The following is a 23,776-nucleotide window of genomic DNA, read 5'->3' as shown; positions in this document are numbered from 1 at the left end:
TTTTCTTGTCGTCATGGAAAACTGATGAGGTTAAAGACAAATGATTGGATCAGGTTATTGTGGATGGAAGGGTAACTGATGATGTGAAAACATTTACATATCTTAGTAATATGGTTAGTGTTGATGGAGATATACACAAGGAAGTAAGGATAAGATCAGGAAAAAAATAAGGTTGTTTTAGTAAACAGAACGGAATATTGAATTACAGAGGGTTTATCTATTAAATAATATTTAAGTTGTTTAACATCTTGTGTTTTTCAGTTTTGTTATATAATTTTTGAGACATAAAAAAGATTAGAACGAACTGATTCTAAATTGGAGATATTTTGAGAGTAACAGTTTATGAAACATAATAAAGATCATATGACTTGATCATAAGTGAAGGAATATTAAGGGAAAGAAACAGACAACAGTCACTCACAAAAAAGCTCAAGTTGTTTAGGTGGAAATACTATGGGCATGTTCTAAGAATAAAGGAGAACAGATTGCCAAGACAAACAATGAGCTGGAGGCCATATGAAAGATAGAAATATATTTGGCACAGAAAATAATGAGGGATACGAGAACTAAAGGCATGTAGAAAGCATAGGTTGAAAAATGGGCAGACGACCAAACACAATGGAGAGACTTCACTGCTGCTCTATGGACTACTTGAAGCCTGGAGGGAAAAGACAATAATGGTGATAAATTTGCTCTCTTGGTTTATATAAATAAGAAAAATAATAGAAAAGCTCACCTGAAAGATTTCAAATCCAGCAATATCTAGGATCCCAATGAATGAAGCTCCCTGACGTTTCGATCGATCCAAGGAGCGGTTGATACGATGAACTATCCAACGAAACATTCTTTCATAACAAGCTTTGGCAATGGCTTCCACAGCAAACTCCACCTTACAAATAAAACATGTTTTATTTGTAAATAATTAAATAATTTAGTAAATTTAGTAAATAAGTAAATAATTTAGTTTAGGTTTTATTTTCATACATTTTAAAGAGTATTAATTATTGAAACAAAAATATGACTCATTAAAATACATTAGGTAATTTGCCCTCTGTGCATATACATTTTCTCAAAACTTAATGCATGTTGCTTAGTTTAATGTTTTTACACTACTTTGAGTTATTATGCCATGTAAATAAATATGAAACAAAATTAGAAAGAAACAAATTATCTATTACCACGTTAAAGGAAGAAGCAGAAAGCCAACTTTCATGTTTTTATTTGAGTCACTAAACAATTAAAAAGGTGCTGTAAAGTACGAGATATTGTAAGCTTTTTAAACTATTTAGTTGAATGCAATTCTTGTAAGTATACTGGAAATTCATGTACTTGTTTGTACTGTATTACATATTGGTCATCAGTTCATATAGAAACAAAAACATCTGTGTTTAATGTATATCAAACAGTAAATAAATATTTTCAGAAAATTTGAGTCAACTATCATGAATCAAAAATATGATTCAAAGTTTGGGCCAAAGGTCAAATTGAAGATCTAAGTTCTTCCGAAATTAATACTACAATAGAGTTTTGGGTGTAATACAAATGAAAATAAATAAAGAAAACCATCTTGAAAATAATGTAAATTACCTCCATTATAAAATTTCTACAAAATACAAAATTAAGAATTAAGGTACAAGATTATTCTTGCACATAAAGTAATCTATAATTTAGAAGTAACCTGAAATTTTCTTTGTTAAGTTTTTCAGAGAATAAACAAAATTTTGAAGGTGTAAAAGTTATGGATAAAATAAAGAACACAGAAAATAGTGGATGGTTCAGTTATTCAGCCAAACACTATATAAAATATGCCTTATCTTATATTAGAGAAGTTTATTCTTTGCTTTTTCAGTCTCTTCAACATATTTTCTTGTATCACGGGTTTATATTACACCTTATTATGGAGTTTCTGTTTTGTCTTAAATTCATGGTTGGTATATCTATTTTAATACCCCATATTCTTCAATTATTCCTGAGGAGAAAGCTAGACCTTACAAATGATAATATGTTGTTTCACACCAGAGGTTTGTTACATTATCTTATGTCAGTTTGTCTCCCTTGAAATATTTGTTTACAGAAATACTAAATACAAGTTTAAAATGGTTATAGATCATTGGTTAGGCTTCATTTGGAGTGTTGTGTTCAGTCATGGGTTCCTTACCTAAAAGGACATTGAATTGTTTGAAACAGTTTGGATGATGGTTACGAGAAACATGTTATCATATGAGGGTAGGTTAAAAATCTCAACTTGTTTTCTCTTGAAAAAGAATTAGAAGGAATCTGATTGATGTGTTTAATACTATTAAATGAATTTATATTTTGGTGCATAATGTGTTTCAAATGTCTGGTAAAAACAGTAATATTAAAGGACACAAATTTTGGCAGGGAAGAAGTCATCTTCAGATAATACAACTTAATTTTTCTAATATAGTGGTTGGCTTATGGAAAGCGTTTCCCTTGGAAGTGGTGGATGCTGTTAATTTAGGGAAAAGCTTTATAAGTATTTGAATTATAGGTGCTAGCTTTAAATTATTTCTTTATAGGATGGGAGGTTAGTTGTTTAATATGATATTTTGCTTACGTCATTGGTGAAAAAAAGTGCAATTTTATACTTTAAAAAGGTGATTTTGTCGATTTCTAGTTAATTTTGAAATAATTTTAAAATTAAAAATTTATATAATAAAATTTTTCTTAATTTTATGACATAAAATCAAGAAAAATTTTAAGCAGTCATTAAATGATAACAGCTTGACTACATAAAAACTGCCATCTATGCTATAGATATTTTTCAAGTATCTCTAGTGATATAAGGCAGATAATGAATGCTGCAGGTACCAAATGTAAAGGATTTTTAATGTTAATAATCACTTTCATAATGAGACTCAACTGCCTCTAAATTTACATTTATCAAACAACTTCTCAAGAATGAATATGATTTTAATGTAATCCTTATCATTAATGTTATTTTGATGCATAAAGTTCATTCATACTTTGTCAAAGTGTAAAAAAGACATAAGTATAAAACTGGGATGAACTCCATAATTATGATAAGTGTATCTGATATATCAAGATTCTCACAAGCATAAATAATCTGACTTTTGTGTGATTTTGAAATTTGATACTGTCTTATGTTGAGTGAAAAGTGAAATGTTTGAGAGTTTTTATTACTATTAACTTTTATTTATTAGTTTAAATATTATTATATTCAGTTCAGTGTGCCTGAGTTTTAACTACACACACAATCACCTGTTCTTTTGTCTGAGCTTTGGTAACATAGTCTCTTCCAACCTTGAGACGAGGTTTGAGAAAAGCTTTGGTCATTTCTGTAACGTTGAGACCAAGCAGATGACTTATCTTTTGTGCAACAGTATTATCTGGAAGAGTGGCTTGATCAGAGTTTCTTTCTTGCTGAAAATTCATGTTGCCAAATAACATCACTGCAGATACCAACCGAAAGATGCCTATAGTACAAGCAAAAAAATGTTAGTATCAATCATACACCAAAAGATAAACTCTGGAGCAGTAGCATTTTTTTCACTTTTAGAAATATTTATCCTTCTGAAGATCATTATTAGTTGAATGATAGTAGACATTTTTGTTCTATATATTTTCAAAAATTATATGAAAAATTAGTTTACCTTTCGTGTTATGTTTTATGAGGCTTATCTGATTAAAGGTGCCTTGGAAAATAACTCTAAAGGTAAACTAATTTTAAAAAAGCTACCAACTGTTTGTTTTGAAGGTCACATTGAGCTATCTCTCGTGTCCACTGAGGAGAATCAAATCCCAAAGTTCAGCATTGCAAGTTTGTAAACTTTTCCTCCAGGGGACAAGAAAATGACCCAAGTAAAATAGAATATAAACAAAAATTAATTACTTTAAAGAAATGAATGCAAGGCTGAGGAAAACATTGTTCACTTGAGACATTACAGCAAGTACCCTTATTCTTCCTTGATGTTTATGCACTCATTTGGGATCACTGGTCATTAAATAGATAAGCATTAGAAGAACTAGCTACACTATAGCAGTAGACAAGTACACTGAAGAGTACAAAGTAACCTAAAATTTAAATCCACTATAAGAAAAGTTTATATGGATCAATACAAGGACCCTTGACACTAGCATGGGTCTTATTCTGTCCATTTTTGTTCAAACAAAAGGTAGACCAAAGAAGACAGGAAAGGTCAAAACATGCTATATAAACTTGTTATTCCCTTAAAGCAGATGTAAATTTTACTTTGTTGGTTTGTGTTTCAACTTTTGCTGTATTATGCCATAGCTCCTATGTGTGCAATTTGCCATAGAATATTTGGCAAATACCAACTTTATTTTTATATGTCCTTGCACAGGTATTTGCCTTCACTATGCATATAATTCATCCTAAGGGTATCACAAAGCTCTCATACGGTTATATGCTGTGTAAATCACATGACAAAAGCCATTTGACTACTAATAGCTTTCACAGGTATTACACTGTAACATTATATTAGAACTTGCAAAGAAAATGTTACACATAAAGAATAAACACAGCTGCCGTAGTAAAGAGATCAATGGTTATACACTTACCACTGACATCATCTGGAGTGAACCCCATGATCTCCATAGCTGCTAGTGTGTTTTTAAATTCTTGCAAGTCATCAACACCAGCTACAGGTACATTCCCTTGTGTTAGGAATGTGTAACTCTTTAAATCCTCAAGAAGAAACTCTTCTGAAAAAGCACAATGTTTACATAAAAGGATGTATGATGTACAGGGTAAAGAAAGTTATATTTTACTTTGAAAAATATATATATATATATATATATATATATGTTTTTTTAATACAGAAACCTCTATAAAAATTCATGTATCAGGCTATTTAATTATATGCTAAAAAAATTGCAAGTTTATGAACAAAACAATGAATTTTTTTTCCATAAGAAAGGAGTTAACTACAAAAAGTAATGAAAAATAACAAAGATTCAGAATTAAAATTTAAATGATACTCAAGAGTATTTATTTTTGAAGTTAAATATAAAGCTGCACAATGAGCTATATGTGCTCTGCCTGCCCATAACAGGTATTGAAACCTCATTTTTAGTATTGTAAGTCCACAGACACACAGCTGTGCCACTAGGGTAGGGTCACTGAAAAATGAGTTGCTTAATACTAAAGATATTAAAACTTATAATAAGCTTACTTCTTTGTTCTGTAGAAGCTCCAGTTACAAACTGGTAGAAAATATGGAAAGAGCGTTCATTAGTTGCCTGGCGAATTGCACGTGATTTTTCTAATAAATCTGTTGAGTTCATTTAGGGAAATTTTGTTTACAACAAGTTTTACCTAAAATATATTATATTTATAAATTACAAAAAAAACAACACTCATTTGTTAAAAGATATTAAACTCTTAGAAAGGTACTGCTGAAAATTATTTTAGAACAGCCATGTTTAATAAAAACAGCTAACTGACAGCTTTTGAAATATTACCTTAATACACAGATCGTTCATAATTGCAGAGTATACACTTTTGCTGAAGACTAGGATTTTAAAAATGTTTCTAACAAACATGTTTCAAACTCAAAAGATATCCAAATTCTTGTGATCTGTTAGCACTATTACAATATGTTGAACAGATATATTAGATATAAAGTTATTGTAATTCAACTGGAAATTATCACCATAATTTAATATGGCTCAATTTCTTAATAAAAGAAGAATGTATACAGACCCGAATCATCACAGACTGGTAGAACTGTTTTAGGTGCTGCTTTTAAAATATGACAACCAGTGCCTTGTGAACTCCAAATGAGTGCAAAATATAGTTGTAGTAGAAGCAGTGTAAATGAAACACAAAATTAATGTTTAAGGCACTAGCAAATGGTTAAACTACTTAATATTTTTTCCTAATTTGGACTGATACTAGCAAAAATTATTATTTCTAAATGTAACTACAGTTGTGTCATAATTATTTCATTATTAAATGTTAACAAAAATGTCTACATCCTATTTATAAATATAAATCTTCTGTGTTGTATTTTCTTTTTAAATACTATTGAATATTTAAGTGACTTTTACAACATGTCTTACTAATAAAAAAATTACTCAGCTTGTGTAGAAACTGGTGTACCTAGGCCACAAATGTCTAAATCAACAGTCTACTCTATAAGCACTCTAATGCTTACAGACATCATATAGTAAAAAAAGTACATTACGATTCAAAGTTCTTTAAACACTAAAAGCTGGTAAAGAATTAAAGTCAGTATGTCTAATTTGTTTGTACTGAACAAAAATAAATTAAGAGAAATGTGAAAAATAAAACTTGCAGTTAAATTTACAGAATTTCTATTTCATTATTACCTACAATAAGTAACCACTTATACCAGTATTTTTAACCACACTGCTGGCAAACGTGCATTACATGGGCCAGATGGTGTGAGTCTAGGTGACTGTTTTACTTGTTATTTGCCTTCGTAATAAATCAAAATAGCCAGGCAGCAGCCTGGCTATTTTAACCATCTCAAGTAGGAATTGAAGAACCGGCAAATGAAACAATATTATCAATCAAGTTATAGCAATTAACCTTCCATGTGCTCATAATATTACAATATAAATGGTTAACAGTAAGAATCTGGAAATCTTCCTTTTGAAATGTGTACCAGCAATTGTACCTAGTGCTTTGTAAAACTAACCAACAGTGTTATTGTTTGTTATCATTAATTTTGAGCCCTATCAGAAATGTGAAAGAAAAAGGAGTAAATAATAAGCAAGAACCATACATTAGAACATAATTTTATTCCATATGACCAAATGCTCTCCGACATATAAGAGGGGTAACCTGACTAGTGAATTTGTAAAAGTACCATAGTTTTGATGCAATTATTTACAATACAGTACCAGAACATTATTACTTTAGCCACAGATTAAAGCAAAATTCTGATTGCAATGCAGGCTTGTGTACATGATTGATAAGAACAAAAATAGGGTAAACCCAAAGGATACAGGTTTCAATGTTGGCACCAGCAATAAACCCTGAAGCATCAAAATTGATACGAATAAACTTTCCCTGAAAATATCAAATACACACATTAAAAGTGACAAGAAACAACAACTTTTTATCAAGTGCTTATAATCTTAAAATAAATGTTTTCTATATTATTAACAAAAATTTTATTTCAAGTTAGCATCTATGTTGAATATCATCATTTGCAATGGAAGTTATTTTTCTTCAATGTAACAGTAAAAACAGTCAAAATGTTTAAACTAATACCTTTTATTTCTCATTAGGTTTGCTTATATGGATTTTGAAAACTAAATCATTATATGTGTTTTACAAGTGATACTTACAAAACGAGAAGAATTATCATTTTTCACAGTTTTGGCATTTCCAAAAGCTTCTAAAATAGGGTTAGCTTGCAAAAGTTGTTTCTCCAACTCCCCCTGATGAATAAAATAGTATTCATGCAAACAGTTATAAATACTAGAGAGAGACAGCAGGTACACATTTTCCTATACAGGTTACTTGTTTATCAACTCAGAAAAATAAGGCTTAATCCTAATTAGGGCTTTAATTATTAGGATACACATACACAGAACAAGTGCAATTATTAAGTCTGTAACCTCAAAGTTTGTATTTAAGTGACACAAATACAATTAATTTCATATCTACCTAAAAAGCATAACATTTGTATTCACACATATTTAGCAGTGGTTACCAACAGTTATTGTAAGCAACTAAGTTGTCACGGTATTATGACAGAAAATAATAAAAAAAAGTTAATATGGCTATTTATATGTTTTAATGTAATACCTTTAAGTATATACTGAAGTGTTACAGACTTCATATACAGATGCTCTATTTATCATTTGTGCCATGCAAGATAATCAGTTAATCAATATTACTATTAAATAGTATAATGCCAAAAAAGTAATTGAGTATAATTTGTTTCTGATAATTAATATTTCTATTATTCAAACCATCCAAGTAATTAAAATATTGTCATTATGATTTCTCACTATTATTTTTTGTTAATTCAAGGTTTTTAGCTCAACTGTTAGTGTCATGACTCATAAAAATAATGAATTAATGAAAATTAGTGTTTCCATTTATAAGTATATTTGATTATTCCAACTATCCAAGCCTCATGTGAAAGCAACTAATTAATGAAACTGGCTATTAATTAATTATCAAATTAGTTAATTACCCAGCTCCATACATAATTCAATAATTATTGTACTTTATAGAATAAAATCAATTCATAATAACAATGATACTTACAGTTTCATAGTCATGAAAACTTATAAAATATGTGGTAACAGTTAAGCACTTAAGGGAGCATGCTGAGATTTTAACAGTCATAATTTATATAACAAAATATGGAGATAGAAATATCAACACTCATGGTTATAAATCAAACACATGTATACGACTACAGCTACATAAGATACCTCGTGTTTTAAAAGGTATACTAGAGTAGTACTTATGATGTTATACTTTCTGAAAACACAAGTTTACCTACCCCACAAACTAGATGAGCCTGTAAGCATGAAGGGGAAAACATTCATAGGTTGTTATTAAGGAGAAAATTATAAATGAATATATAAGAAAACTGCATGTAAAATGAAGAAGTATATTAAACATAAAGCTGAGAATTCTACACATTTCATCTTCAGTATCTAAACAAAGATATAAAGAATTACAACATTCCTAAGTAAGTAGGTAAAAATACATTGCTACATCAGTGGTACTTTAATCAAAAATAAAACGCATAGAAAATATATGATTATCAACAGAAATGCTGTACATAATAATGAATGTGCAATTTAAACGAAGATTGCACGTTATTCAGGGTTGAATAATGTTGTTTGATGTGAAGGGTTTTTCTTTAATGAGTAATTCCAGTTCATTGGTGGGCTTGCAAAGAATATTGAAATTTGATATGTTGATTTCCTGTCCTGTTTCTTCACTATGTTGGCATGTTGCAGAAGTACATGGGTTACTTTTTTTTTTTTTTTTTCATTTTCATAGAAAGTCCCATATGTTCATCAATTCTAACTATTAAATAGCATTTGGTTTTACCAATACAGGAAGCCTTACAGTCTCCAAACATGTAAAGAGATACAAGTCATTAACAAAGAGAAATTGGGAGAAGGTCTTTAGTACAGAAAAAGTCCAAAATGAATGATATGGATTTAAAACTAATCTGGATTTAACTTGGAGTAGTAATGATGAATTATGCATTTAATTTGACTTTTTTAAAATTAAGCTGCATTTACCAATGTATAGAAGATAAGAGTATACAATGAGTTTAGGTACAGTTGATAGTCAGGTAGTTATCCCATACATTCTTTAATTTCTGTTGTTATGTGTCTATTATCTTCATGTTTTAATTTTGATTAAACTAGATATACATATGCAGATTCTCCTCACGATTCATGGCATGTGCGTGCTTTACTGACATATGACAATACAAATGTAACTTCCTTTTAGTGATTACTGATTGACTGGCAGACAACACATTGCTATATAATAGTGCAAGTAGTTTAAATAAGTAACTCTCCAGAAAACTTGCAGTCCCCTTTTGGAGAAATTATTGTTAATATAGCAATGCATTTTAGTTATTTACTTAGGAATGATGCAATTCTTTACATTTTTGCTTTAGTTACTGAAGATGAAATCTGTAGAATTCTACACCTCCTGTTATAAATAAACGAAATCATAAAAAAAAGAGCTATCAAGGTACCCATAAGAACAATCAAACCTACAAAATACAGTTAGCTATTACTTGATTCCTTGTAGTTCAAATTATTATTAGAATAATCTTGCATCAAAACTGACTTTAGCATATAAAAACAAAACAAAAAATGGCAAGAGAAATATGAAAATAGAAAACTTTTATAGAAACATTTATAGTTTTGATGTAAAGATACTTTGTGGTTTCAGACAAAAATTGCTTGAAAGGCTAGGAAAAAGCACTTTTATTCCACATTTTCTTCCTTCATTTTTTTAAGTCTACAGTTGGAGTTTATATAATAATTTTTTATTAGTTCCATAAGTGTTTAGTTTTGTGGTTTGTAGATTTTTTTACAAACCTACAAAAGTGAGGTAACAAGAATTATCTGTTGCAAATTGGGCAGTTATTTGGAAACCATAATCAAATGTAGAAAATATTTAAAGATAAAATTTTAAATATTCAAAATGAGCTTATTCTTTTCAGAAAAAAAAATGGTGGTTGCAAGTAAAAACCCAGGTTGGCTCACAAAGGGTATAAGGGATAAAATTAAAAATAGTATCACAAATTTAAGAAATTTAAATGAACTGGTAATACAGGAGATTTAGAAGATTATAGAAAACAAAGGAAGTTCACCAAATAGGAAATTAGAACATCAGAAAGGATGTCTGAAGAAATGTTGGCTGAATTAACAGAATTTAAGTACATTAAGTGTAAACAAAACATTTGTTACACAAAAACTACCTGTGATAGAAGGAATACAATTAGTTATCACCACCCACCATTAACTCTTGTGCTACTCTTACCAACAAATAGTGGGTTTGACCATTACATTATAATACCTCCATGGCTGAAAGGGCATGCATGTTTGATGTAATAGGGAAACTTTGAGGTGTTTTCAAATTTGTTTAGTGGCTAAGAATTTGTTGTATGTGTACACTGTTTTGTATGATGCATTTGTCATTGTGTGAAGAGTGGTAGTTAACTGGGTTTATTTTTTTCTGTTTCATTAGAGTATTTCAATGTTAGAGGTGTTAGTCTTTTATTTACTGTTTGTGTACTGCCTGTGTGTAAGTAACTCATGGTGGTAAATTTTGAAAGGCTTAAGGTTAGTTTAAGAACTCTGTTCTATTGAAGTTGTTATTAATTCTGCTGAACATATAAAAGTATAAAGGTGGCTTGGCACCCATACTTTATATAAGCTGAGTAGATTACTATTGTTTGTGTTTCACAACATTTTTTTTCTTTGTGCAATTAACCTTAACTGTGCAAAATATTTGCTGATGGATTTCTGAACATACTTTAAATGTTCAGCCCATGTAAGGTAACTAGTAAAGGTTATGCCTCAAAACTTAGCTGTGGGGCATAACTTCATTTTGGTACCATTTAAATTGAGTTAAGTTATTAAATAAATTTATTAAGGCTATACTAAAATATAATTCCTATTGTTTTGGTTGAGCTAAAAATTACCCTCCAACTGTTGCATAAATTCACTATAGCATTAAGAGATTTTTATATTCTACTCACTGCTATTAGGGCATTTTGTGAAGTGCTCCAAAGTACAATAGCCATTCAAGCAGTTTACTGTTGCTAGTGGCTGGGCAAATAGGATTTTAAGTTGCATCTACAGAAATACTGAATATAATTTGAAAAAGGTTACAACTGTGTTATGTACTGTGTTCAATTTTGAGGCCTTACCTTAGGAAGGACACTGAAATGTTGGAGAGGGTTAACAGAAGGGTAGTTAGAATGGTGTCTGGAATGGAATGGTTGTCATATAAAAAGAGGTTAAGATCTCTGAATTTTGTTTCTCTTGAATAAGAAGAGTTAGATGAGATACGACTCGAATGTTTAAGATTGTTAAGGGAATTGAGAGTAGGGATACATCATCTTCATACTTAATAGTAAGAGTGGTAGGACTAAACAACAAAAATGTAAATTATGGCAAGGTAGGAGTCATCTTCAGCTAAGCCAGTTTTATTTTTCAAACAGGTTTTTAAGATTGGTAAATCTAAGTGAGATTAGGAGAAAGCTTGATAATTATATGAATGATAAAGGCTGGCTTTGAGATTCTTTTATTATTACTATATTTTTGTTATTTAATAGTTTTAACTTAGTCTAGAGGATGGAACATTCTAGATAGTTTTTCCATAAACCTTATATTAACATCAACATGCACCTTATAACCATTCCAATATTCGTAACTTCAATATAAATTTTTAAAATTGTTGTGGAAATTTTTATATATCTTAAATACTGAGGGTAAAGTATAAGAAGTACTTTTCCTTTTAGCAGAGTTATCTTTATAACCTAATATCAAATAATCTAACATCATACATTAAAAGTGAGTAGCATAACAATGGCTTTGTTTACATTTACATCCTCAAACCTAACCAACAGGTTAAAAATTACAGCTGTAGTTAGTCCATTTGGCATCTCATTGATTAATTTCCTTAAATGATTGTGTGCTCTCTTAAAAACACATATCCTTCTAAAACTAATAAAAGTAAAATGGTTACTGATAGTAATTTTTACAATCTGTTAAGAAGTTTTCATTGTCAGTACATAAAATAATAGATAGCAACAATACTGCTGTTTTTGAAGTAATAACATTTACCTTCTGACACGATTTTATACTTTTCAAGAATTAATAACTTTTAAGAACAACACGATATACTATCTGATTTCAAGGTTTGGTGTCTCTTGACTGCCAGTGTATATCCTGACCTTGATTGGTACACTACAATGCCTATCTTCCAAATTAGGTGTCTTTTCCTGTGTATATGATATCAAAACAGTTTTAAAATATTACTGTACTTACTATGAGGTTTGTTGTTGAAGGATAATGCTTCCAGGTGCAAGGAATAATACAGGAAAACAGTGGTTACCATGCAAAAACAAAACATGCAAACAGCCAAAAATAAATGTGTATTACAAAAAACATACAATAAAATACCAGTGCATTCAGTTTCCCCAAAATAATGTTATGATAGTTTGAGTAAAACTATGTTATTAGGGACAGAATATTTCAGATACCACAGTTTCATACATATTGTAATAACTTATTGTGAATTACAATATGATATAAAGTTAAGATGCTACACTATTTAATAAGGTTTAATAATAATTTTCACACTCTTACATTGGTGTAATTCTTAGCAGTTATAAGCATTCTTTAAATAAACTTATTATTACAACTCAAACAAAGATGTCAACAAAGAACTTGCTCATGCCTTTAAGTAACTGCTTTTACACAAGTAAAACAAAACGAAACACACCTGCAGATGAAAAATATTCTAAATAAAATATTACAGCACGATTCAGTGTTACTTTAAAAATAGTGTGAAATATTCAGTATTTTTTAATCATTGATTTCAACCTGGGGAGAAAAGTGCAAAGCAGTTTATATCACTTATCAGTTACCACTTATTTTTTTCTTTATTAGAACTTGGATCAATATTAAGCAAGTAAATTAGCATATCTGTCTTCTGCCACCTCCCCAAAAAAGAAGTGTATTACAGTCAACTTATTTTTCACAAATATAAGAACAAGATACAACCTTGAAAAGTGACAAAATGCAAAGAAATCTTCATTTTCATGCAAAAGACCATTCTCCTCTAAATACCTATTAAACACCTTCATGCTAAATTTGAAAAATCATACACTTATCACCTTCTCTGACTCTCTTTCAAGTTAAGACTATTTTTTTTTTTATCGACTTAAATTTCATATTTAATGGTGACCCCAAACCGTTAATAAAAGTTTTTAATTTTCTTCATAAAACTTCAAGTTCCAAAACCTTTCATGTTACCTGTTTAAATCCTTCAGAGGGTGGAATGACCTGTAAAGAAATATCCAGCTCAGTGAAAAATACATGTTAATTATTACATAAGACACAATTTGGCATCATTAAACAAAAACAAAACAAAAAAGCTAATGTATTTCGTATATTTACTATACTTTTAAAACACTGTCGTACATGAACATATACTTTACAATAGTGAAGTACAATCAGCATTACCAATTAAATATTGGTCAGTGTGTTAGTGATAGTTCTTACAATGGCCAATTTTTCTGGCAAACTAGCAATTAAACATTTTTATTCACTTCCAAAGTTGTACAATTTAACAACTTCCAGTTGTAAGCTATCCATCATTAAGCTCTACCTTCTGAATGAAATCATTGAGATTTAAATGCTTAAAAATATTATAATACTGCAAGTTAAATAAGAGAAATATTTCAGAAACGTATATGAACTACACATAAATCGAGAGTTTAGATAACACGTTTAATTACAAGCCAAATCAAAAGAAATGGATTAGTGTAATTAAACTGTACTGTTCAGGATTATGATAATAAATGATCAGTATGAATATAAAACAAAGCATACATTAAATGTAACATGATTTATCAATATGGATAACATTAATATAATAAAAGCTACTTACAGAATGTCCAGAAGATGTACTAGTTTTTGTTTTGTAAGAAGCAATGTATGCCAAGTACTGGATTACTTTTTTTGTGTTTTCCGTCTTTCCAGCTCCAGATTCTCCACTTCAAGAACACAGAGAAGTTTGTTAAACTTTGTTATTGCTTAGTGGACTGTTAAACAATAGAAATCTCATAAGCACTTACTACTTACCTTAGGTCTAATCAACTACTACAAGTCAAAATACGATGTCGTAACTCAACAGTCATAGACAAAGGATATTGATCTTAATCCTGTAAAATGCATTTATTGCAGATTTGTTCTTCCACCATTAATGTTGAGCTATATGATAAAGTCTATAGAGTGTTACATAGATACAGATGTCCTAAAGGCATTGCTCCTTTTCTTCATATTTCAGTTGTTAAAAAATTACGTTACATTTCAGCATATGCAGGTGTTACATATTTATCTCAAAAGCAAACATTGTTTCTTGTACAATATAAAGCTAATCATCAGCAAAAAAACTTGAATGTCGAGTTTTGTACTAGTGGCTGATGCTTTTGAAGCTAAGTTTTCTCATAAGGCAGGTGGTAAGAATTTAAGTGATTTGTGTATGATGTATACAAATAATGAGCGATATGTGCATTTGATTATTCGCTAATAGACTTCAGCATATGAAATAAAAAAGCAATGATCAACTGGTTCCTCACTTTTAAATCAGTAGTGAAACGTAAATAATAGAAATTTCATACTGAGAAAAGTGATTACCGATAAGAGTAACGTCAGTTAACGCACAAACTCCCAAAACATTCTTTTACCATACATAAACTAAAAACAAATCTTTACTTAAATAAACTTTAAAAACTTCGAATGAATACCTGAAAGATATGTTAATGTTATCTAAAAAATAGGTAGCTGTGTGGTGATGCATTGTTTCAGAAATAAGATATTAGTTCTACCCATGTATTGCAATGGTACCACGTTGCTAGTACCGGCACCATTACTAGCAACCTGGTACTATTGCAAAAGGTGGGTAGAACTAATATTAACCTTTACTCAACCATTTCTAAGCATGTGACTTGAGCAGTCAGAAATTCAATTATTCCTCCCAGTGTGTTTTTGCAAGAACTTTTTTTTAAAAACATCAACCTAGATTGTCAATTATCTGTCAGTTCATGTGGTATGACGACTATCAATTAATCAGTTGAAATCTATGTTTCCTATTGGCTATAAATTAATGGGAGTCTCTTCTGAAAAAATACATTAGGAAATAGTAAATTTTAGCATGTAAGTAAGACGTGAAAAGTGGTTTCTGAATTTTTATTCGCTACTCTTTAGCCTCATAAGGTTCTGAATAATATAAAAATATAGCTTCAAAATATCCATGGCCAAATTATAGAGAATATTTCATGTTATATTTCATAGTTTTTTCGGGTGTAATAAAATCCATAAGATGAGAGGGCTCAAGATCAAATATCACAATTCTCACACTAAGGGAATTTAAGGGTTAAAAAAAAACATTTTCTAATGCAAGTAAGAATTTAATGTTTATATAATACTAAAATTTGGTTTATTATTTATAGTTTGATGTCAAGTTTGTTCACATATGATAAATGAGTAGTTTAAATACATTTTGAATGTAACTCACTGAAATGTCGTAATATATACAGTTTAACTTGTTTGCATGCCAAGTGTTAATCACCCATGCACCTACCGAACATATAAGTAGTCGCATTCATGTTCTCGTCCAGGACATACCAGCTTCCATATTTCTTGCTATTGCTGATTTTCACGATGAGGGTCACTTATCGACTGAAGTATTGATTTTAAAATTACTATATCAAACATTTATAATTCTGTCAAAATGAAGATGAAATACCAAAAGAGGCGTTTGATTAAAACTCAAAGATGGAACATGTTTTTACAGATATTATTTTCATTATATATTATAAACTTGTAGCAGTACTGACTGCAAACCCTGGTTCTACCTCCTACTTATGGTCAACTTTGAACATTCTTAAAATTATGCTAATATTATTGAAAGTTTTTACATGCCAAGTCGTAGCTTATATAATGAAGAGCAGTAACAACCATACTGTGAGTTCTGTTAATGTTCATTGTATGCTCAGAGCCTCATTTGATTTGCTAATAATTGTAACATATAGCTAACTCCAGATTGAAGTCAACTGAAAGTCTATAAAAATCAAATGTATGAAAGGCTTTCTAATAACACTATGTTACAAAAGTTTAATTTTTTCTCGTTCCTGAGCAGAAAATGTTATTTATCAAATTGCTTATGCCTAAAGTAAATGGAAAAAGACCTATTTTTCTCTTCAATCTTTGTTTTTGTGACCTGGGTAATGAAATTTTCAAATTTACCCATTTTCCAGAACTTTCCAAAGAGTCATGAAGTTCGCTATTCCAAGAATTTGGTGTGAACCCACTAATCACTCAAGCAATTGCTTCTTCTGCATGGTGGACCCTTTCAAACGTTGGGCTGGCAAAAATGCATCTACTAATCACATATCTGGACCTTCCATTATCCATCACCCCAGTGCCACACTGTCCTGAACTCCCTGTATCCACTATGCCATAGATAAAGCAGCCATCCTCAGAAAAGAGCAGTAAATCAGAGGAGGAGGTAGACATTGAAGATCCAAATTACAATTTCTGAGGTGCAGCTGGTGAGAGAAACCCATACTATCCCAAGCAAAGAGACATCAATGACTTGATCAGAGATCTTGGACTAACAGTGCCAAATGCCAAGCTTTTGACATCTAGGCTCAAGGAATGGGATTTGTTAGATGAAAGTATGCAAGTTGCAAGTCAGAGGAAGCGTCACTGACATTTTTCAAGCTTCGTAGCTCGTCAAGATGGGCTCTGCTTCTGCCACAATGTACCGGGTCTGTGCAAGGCAACTGGAATTGCCTATAACTCGAACAAGTGGTGCCTCTTCATTGATAGCTCATCCAGAAGCCTCAAAGTTGTGCTGCTCCATAACTCTTATCTGTAGCCACCTTGCTTTGCTATGGAGACTTGCTTCTAATTTTTTGTGGGAATCTTGTCATATCATTTTCTCCAGTTCATCAACAAGGGGCATGTCTACTAGTTTCAAATGTTGTCATTTGACCCTAATTAGGTCTGTGTGTTTTGTTAAGCAGTAAGCTTTTTTGCCCCTCATTGTGTCTTTGGACTCTCATTTTCATGGGCAACTAGCTCCTGCTTGCCTCTTCTTGTGTTCAGTAAGTCAATCATGGTCTGCTTACTTCTTCAAGAAACTAATCAGGTAGAATTTTCTAATTAGATGGAGAAGTCCATTCTTAACCCCGCTCATTATCTTATTCAACTGGAGTTTTTCATAATTTCTTATTTTCTCCGCTTTGGTTCAGGAATATGGAGTTGGCAGTCTCAATGGCCTTACCATTTCCTTTTCTCACTGACGAGGGTTCTCTTTTTTTTGGGGTGTGTGTGGGTTATGGGCTTTTTTGATAGCTATCATTCCCTTGGGTTGAACTTCTATGCATTACCTTCCTTTCTGATCAAAGGAATTTATCATACAACCCATTTGGCTCTCCTGTTGCCCTCTCCCACAGAGTCAGTGCCAAGTTTGCTTGGTGGCTCAACAGGGAGTTGACAATGATGGGGGTTTTCATTCCTCCACCTTATATAGTCTCATTTGTTTACCAATGCCTCCTTAGTGGGTTGAAAACTTTCTTCGATTCTTGAGAGATTTATGGTTGATGGTCCATTGAACAGGTTATGCTTTCTGTTCTCAACATCCTGGAACTTTTAGCAGTTCATTGGGCTCTATTATTTCTCCATCCTTTTGAAGAAGCAATGGTTATGGTTCATTCTGTCTATTCTCCTGTTGTCAGCTATATCACCAAGCAAGGGGGAACTAAATCCAAACCTATGTGTTTTCAGATTCTGGATCTTCTTTACTTGGCCTACGGCAGTTACATAATGATCTTCCTGTGTCACGTTCTTGGCGTTATAACTCTGGTGGCTGATCTTTCATTTCAACCCAACATGGTGTTTCAATAGCTATGTTTTCAACTGGAAACACCAATATAGATGTGCTTGTCACTCACTTGGCAGCCATAAATTCTTTTTTTTTTTTTCCTATGGTTCCTCACCCTTCAGCTTTTGGATTAAATGCATTCAGTTATGAATGCATATATATATATGCCTACTCACTGATCAAACTCCTTTCTTCAGAGTTGTTTCTCTTGTTCATATCACTTCTTGTTGTGTCCTCATTGTTCTCACTGATTTGATCCTTACTGGAACAACATTCCATTCCGTCACTTCTGTCCCAATCTCTCTTCTAACAGTCAAGAAACAGTCATTGTTTATTCTGATGTCACCAAATTCCATCTGCACATATGGCTTTTGTCTGGTCCCTTGTATCAGTTCAGGGATTCACGCCTAGTGTAGTGCTTCATTTCCTGTTCCATTCAGCATTCCTCCCTATGTGCACACCAGAGGCAGTGGCATACCTTCCGACTTTGGTCTGTTCACTATAACTTCCTTCCTCCTGTTGTTTGGTACTTCATATTTCCAAGTTTTGTTTGGTTGTTTGATCAGAGTTTGTATCAACTTTTTCTAGTTATAGACTGTCCTGTCAACATCTTCCAATTCTTCCCGTTTCTGGAAAGCTTTTTTTCCCCCCCCTATTATTTCTCTCCTTTTCCATTCCTTTTGTCTTCTCCATCCGTCGTACCTCTTTGTTTTGCTATATTAAATCTCATTTTGTATTTTATGTTTCTCCAGTTTTCTATTTGAACTTATTGCTAAGTGATCCTTGTATCATCTTTCCCTTAAGTCCTCTTCATCTTTGCTTGCAGTGCAGTTGTTGTCTTTCCAATATTTGAGTCATGGATGCTTCCTGGATCCTTTCCAATTTATCTTATGTTATCCTCTATCATTATCAGGCCTTCATTTCCTTGATATCTGCTACCAAGGTAAGAGTTTTGGCCTTCTATTTACTTTTCCCCCTGTACTCATATTCAGTTCCAAATAGACTTCTTTGTCCCGTTTATTCACCAAGATGTTATGTGGCTAATAATAGCTTCTTTCGTGTTCATGTTACCAACAATGTGTTCAAAGGATTCTCACTGTGTCCCATGATTTTTCCCCTATTGCACTCACTAGTGGGGTTCATCAACTCATATGACTGACTGACCTGTCCATGTAAGGTTGCCATCTGCACAGGTTTTTGTATTCATTTCATTATCCACGTTTTTAGATGCTCGCCTTTACCGGCTTTTGGAATATATCACTCAGGCTGAGATATGGCCAATTCCCTATACATTCATTACATATTACCTGCACGACCTGGCAGTGTCTTCTTCAGGTAGGTAACGTCTTCCTCTAGTGGCGATTCTATACGCATCTGTTTGTTATTTACTGAAGTCGACATATCACTTTTCCCATATATTTTAGCTGATACGTATTGTATTACATGATCCTACTTGGTGACGACGGCTGCCCAGTCAAACATTCTTTGTATTATATTTGTACTAGATGTGGATAGCTATATGATACTCACAGTTGAGATGGGATGTTTCTACAAGAACACCAGCAGCTTATATGGTGGTATGCGTATCTATATATTTTTTACTAAAAGTTACAAGTTTCATTTATTTTATAAAAGGACCATCACTCATGTACCTCATCAGTAAAGTAGATGGGAACTTCTGTCCATCCATATTAGCTTGAAATTCCTACAACTGGGATCATTCTGCTTTTCAAAATACGAAATTTCAGACACTCATTGCATCATCTCCTGTGTGTCATTCCTCTGGACTCTCCAATGTGTATTCTCCCCTCTCTTCTAGTTGAGCACAGACGTTCTTACCACTTTTGGTAAGATGTGTACTGTAGTTTTTTCCTTATGAGTGGAGTTTGAAAAACAAAATATAGCTTTCTAATCCATATATATCCACTTGGTGAGAAAAGGGCTACAGTTGTTATAATCATTACAGTATCAAACAACGAATACTACAATAATATTTAGTAACAAAGGCGCCTACGTGTATGTCTTTTTCATCATATATTTCTTGTGCAAGACGCTTTCACTGGATGATTTTGCCTCGATGGACTACACTCAGCATAATCTGACGTAACCCAAGGTGCTTCTCCTGGATGGTTTTTTTTTTTTTTTTTTATGGACAGGCTGCATTTGGCCTATTGAAATACATTTCATGGTCCGTAAGCCCTACCCACGTATCGTTTTTTAGTTCATTTGCTAATATTATACTATGTGCCACGCTAGCAATGTGGGATTATAGCTTTGAGTGAGAGAAGTTAACCTTTTCTTACTCTGAATAGTAGAGCGAGCTAGCTGCAGTACGATTGGTGCAGATTAATCATATGATCAACACATGTTCTGAAATGGCTCAAAACAGATGGGCTACCAAGGTTAGTGGCTGTAGAGTTTGTTTTTGTAATGCTTAGAGAGCAGACCAAAATCGAGATAATTTTGAGTAAGGAAATACCTACTGGAAATATATTATCAAAGATAGCAAATGTTAACTTTTTAATATTAAACTATATTGAATAAACTCATTTGAATAACTAGCAAATAAAATCCACGTTAAAGGGATTAAATCTCGTTTAAACAGTTTGAAAAACAATGAATTGTATTTATGCCAGCAAATTGTAAAATTATTATTATGTTTAATGGAATAAGATGAATTTTTTCGTAATAAACTAAAATTTTGATTACAAAGAGAGTCTTAAGGAAATAAGAAGCTGCGAGTGTAAATGTACCACTCATTTTCACAATCTAATAAAACTTATTTCTGTAAAGACTGGAATTTAGGGGTACGTATATTTCTTTTAAAGACTTAATCCTTGGTAGGCTGTTAAAACAGACATGCATCTGACTATTGTGTTGTACACTGCTTATGATCAACTTTTACACATAATGTTACGGCACCGTGAGTTACACTAAAACAAAATATTATCCTCTGAAAATTGTTGCACATAACATTACAACTTTGCTAAGATGCACTTGATATATATATTACTTCCCAATACACTCTTGATAAAAGAAGAACCATTATTGAAACACACACAACTTATAATTTTTGTCTACTTCTGTGATTCATGTGTAGCTTTCTGTTATCCCTATATAAATAAAACGAGATAAGTTGTTGCAATTTTGATTTTTTTTTTTGCAATGACATGTAATACTTAAAACTAAGTAAAGATAAAAGAATACCAAATTTTTGCAGTGCAATTACAAAAGTTCTTAAACGTTAAATTCTGATTACTGTTTATAAAACTCTTTTACTGTTGCGCTATAACACAGAGTTAAAACAAAATTTTATCCAAAATAACACCATTATGCTTATCTACTGAGAATTTTTTGTTAGAATACGATGGAATACATACGTGCAAAGAATAGACTGGTCCTCTCGATCTAAAGGGAGACAACAAATAAGAAGGGATTAGCATTGTGTAATGCAATAAACCTGAAGTTAAATATTTTTGTGTGTGCCACAAACATTCTGTCCTTACAGACGACTGTTGAATGAACTTCGGTTATGTAAAAAGTAATTCAATTTGAAAGAAGAAATTAAATAAATTATAATAGTTTTTACAATAAGCCGATTGGTTATAATAAATACCACCTCCTTCTTTCCCCGTACTAATTAAAGTGCTTCGTCTTCTTCAATATAATGTAATGATCAACGTTATTTCGTTTTCCCGTTCATTTATTCTTAGAAAGATAATGCATAATTTGCAAAAATCTAAAACAAGTCCAGCATAGTGTTGCATTTACATCTTACTGGGTCTAAATGTTTTAATTATGACAATGTGATGTTTTGTTTGTTTGTTTGTTTTGAATATCGCACAAAGCTACACAAGGGCTATCTGTGCTAGCCGTTTCTAATTTAGCAGCGTAAAACTAGAGGGAAGGCAGCTAGTCATCACCACTCACCGCCAATTATTTTACCAACGAATAGTGGGATTGACTATCATATAACGCCCCCACGGCTAAAAGGGCGAATATGTTTGGTGTGACGGGGATTCGAACCACCTGGCAGCGCCGAGACGTTGACAGAGTAATACTAGCTGATTTGTTTAATCAACTATTAGAAAGAAAATACACATTTAACTTTAGAATTAACGCACTTTTTATAGCTCTTGTTAATTGGTTAAGTAACTGCTGTAAGTTACTTCCTTGAAGACATTACAAATATTAAGTTTTAAGTGATCAACTTAACTAAATCTTCCTTCAACTCTGATCACTCCAACATATACTTTGGATTATGATAAATTCTAAACACGCACGTATTCTACATAAGAACAGAGTTGCATTAAAAATCAGGGAAATAGTGGGAACACGTGGTTACATTTATAGAAATTAGTTCTGTTGTTTTAAAGAGAAACTTTGATAAATTTTTAAGAAGTGTAACGTATTTTATCATTAAATAATTTACTTGATTGTTTTAGAGCAAAGTCATGTTGGGCCATCTGCTATGCCCACCGCGGGGAATTGTACCCAGAATTTTAGGGTTGTAAACACTAAAATTTATCGCTGTTCCTCCGGGGGACTCGTTAAACAAACTACATCAGAATTCGTAATAGTTCAACAATTGTCGATAACTGATGCTACACAGTTTCTTGATGTTTTGTTTTTGCATTGTGCAAGCGATAACTTAGTTTCGTGAGATATTATTGTATTTAATTCTGAAGATGTAAACATCGAGGGTACTCCAATGATATAACTGTATTTCAAATCAACATACAGCAAGTAATACAGTTCGACTGTTATATTTAATTACCTATGTTAATTACTTGATATTTGTTTTTAGTTTTCATTGATGTAGATGACGTGCGTAGACTATAACTTAATATTAATAAAGGCTGTTGTGGAAGGCTGAGGAATGAAATTAGTGTGTTTTAAGTATCCCATCCAAATTAAACTAGGGTTAAAAACGTTTTTGTTTAAATTGTTAAAATTAGTATATATATTTTTCTGTGTTGGATTTCTTAATGACTATCACAGTCCAGTTAAAAGGTAATTTTATATGTTAACCTTTAAAGTTCAGCATTATAATTAGGTCGCTGATGATTACGTGTGTAAATACATATTTTTTTCTTCCCTTTATGCTAGTCCAACCTACAAACGAGATCGACTAAGAACTGTAGCTAACAGCGTATGCACCATATGCTGTGGAACCCTATTTCTCATATCCCACAGCTGGCAGACCCCGACTGTTCTATACCAGCTACGCTATTATTTAGCAAGATCAGTTATACATGTACTGTTACGAATTTAGTTGACATCGTATTAAATCATAATATTTGAAATTAAATGTAAACTGTGAAACAAAAGTGTTCAAAAGTATCATAAATATCAGCTTTGGTTCATGCGTTAGTTCTGTACAATCACATGACTAATACGTTGAGGTTCCATCAGATTTTGTATGCCTGTCTAAATTATTTGATATCATGCTCTGTAGCTTGTTTCGTATAAGCGGAACTTGTCGAATCGCACAACTGAGAAGCGTATCCTATTAGTATTTGTTCATTTATCCTCAGAATAACTGACTGAATTAAGAAGATCCGATGGGATCAGTTAAGGAGAGTTTGGGTACAAAGCTTATGCGAATGTTGAGTGTAA

The 23,776-nt window shown here is 31.8% G+C and overlaps 1 protein-coding gene across 1 annotated transcript in view; it reads right to left on the bottom strand.

Moving 5' to 3' along the window:
- LOC143236961 (uncharacterized) overlaps positions 1-23,776 on the bottom strand; it is a 98,736-nt gene that overhangs the window by 54,661 nt on the left and 20,299 nt on the right. Inside the window, 10 exon segments of the mRNA XM_076475699.1 lie at positions 737-889; positions 3,244-3,458; positions 4,564-4,707; positions 5,178-5,276; positions 6,979-7,042; positions 7,324-7,416; positions 8,496-8,513; positions 13,519-13,548; positions 14,156-14,261; positions 21,538-21,565. Of these exon segments, the coding sequence (XP_076331814.1) occupies positions 737-889; positions 3,244-3,458; positions 4,564-4,707; positions 5,178-5,276; positions 6,979-7,042; positions 7,324-7,416; positions 8,496-8,513; positions 13,519-13,548; positions 14,156-14,261; positions 21,538-21,565 (950 nt within the window).

The sequence above is a fragment of the Tachypleus tridentatus genome, chromosome 13 (genome assembly GCF_004210375.1).
Source record: "Tachypleus tridentatus isolate NWPU-2018 chromosome 13, ASM421037v1, whole genome shotgun sequence".
Classification (NCBI taxonomy): domain Eukaryota; kingdom Metazoa; phylum Arthropoda; class Merostomata; order Xiphosura; family Limulidae; genus Tachypleus; species Tachypleus tridentatus.
Note: the sequence above shows the minus strand (reverse complement) of the source record. Positions and strands in the feature narration are given on the sequence as shown.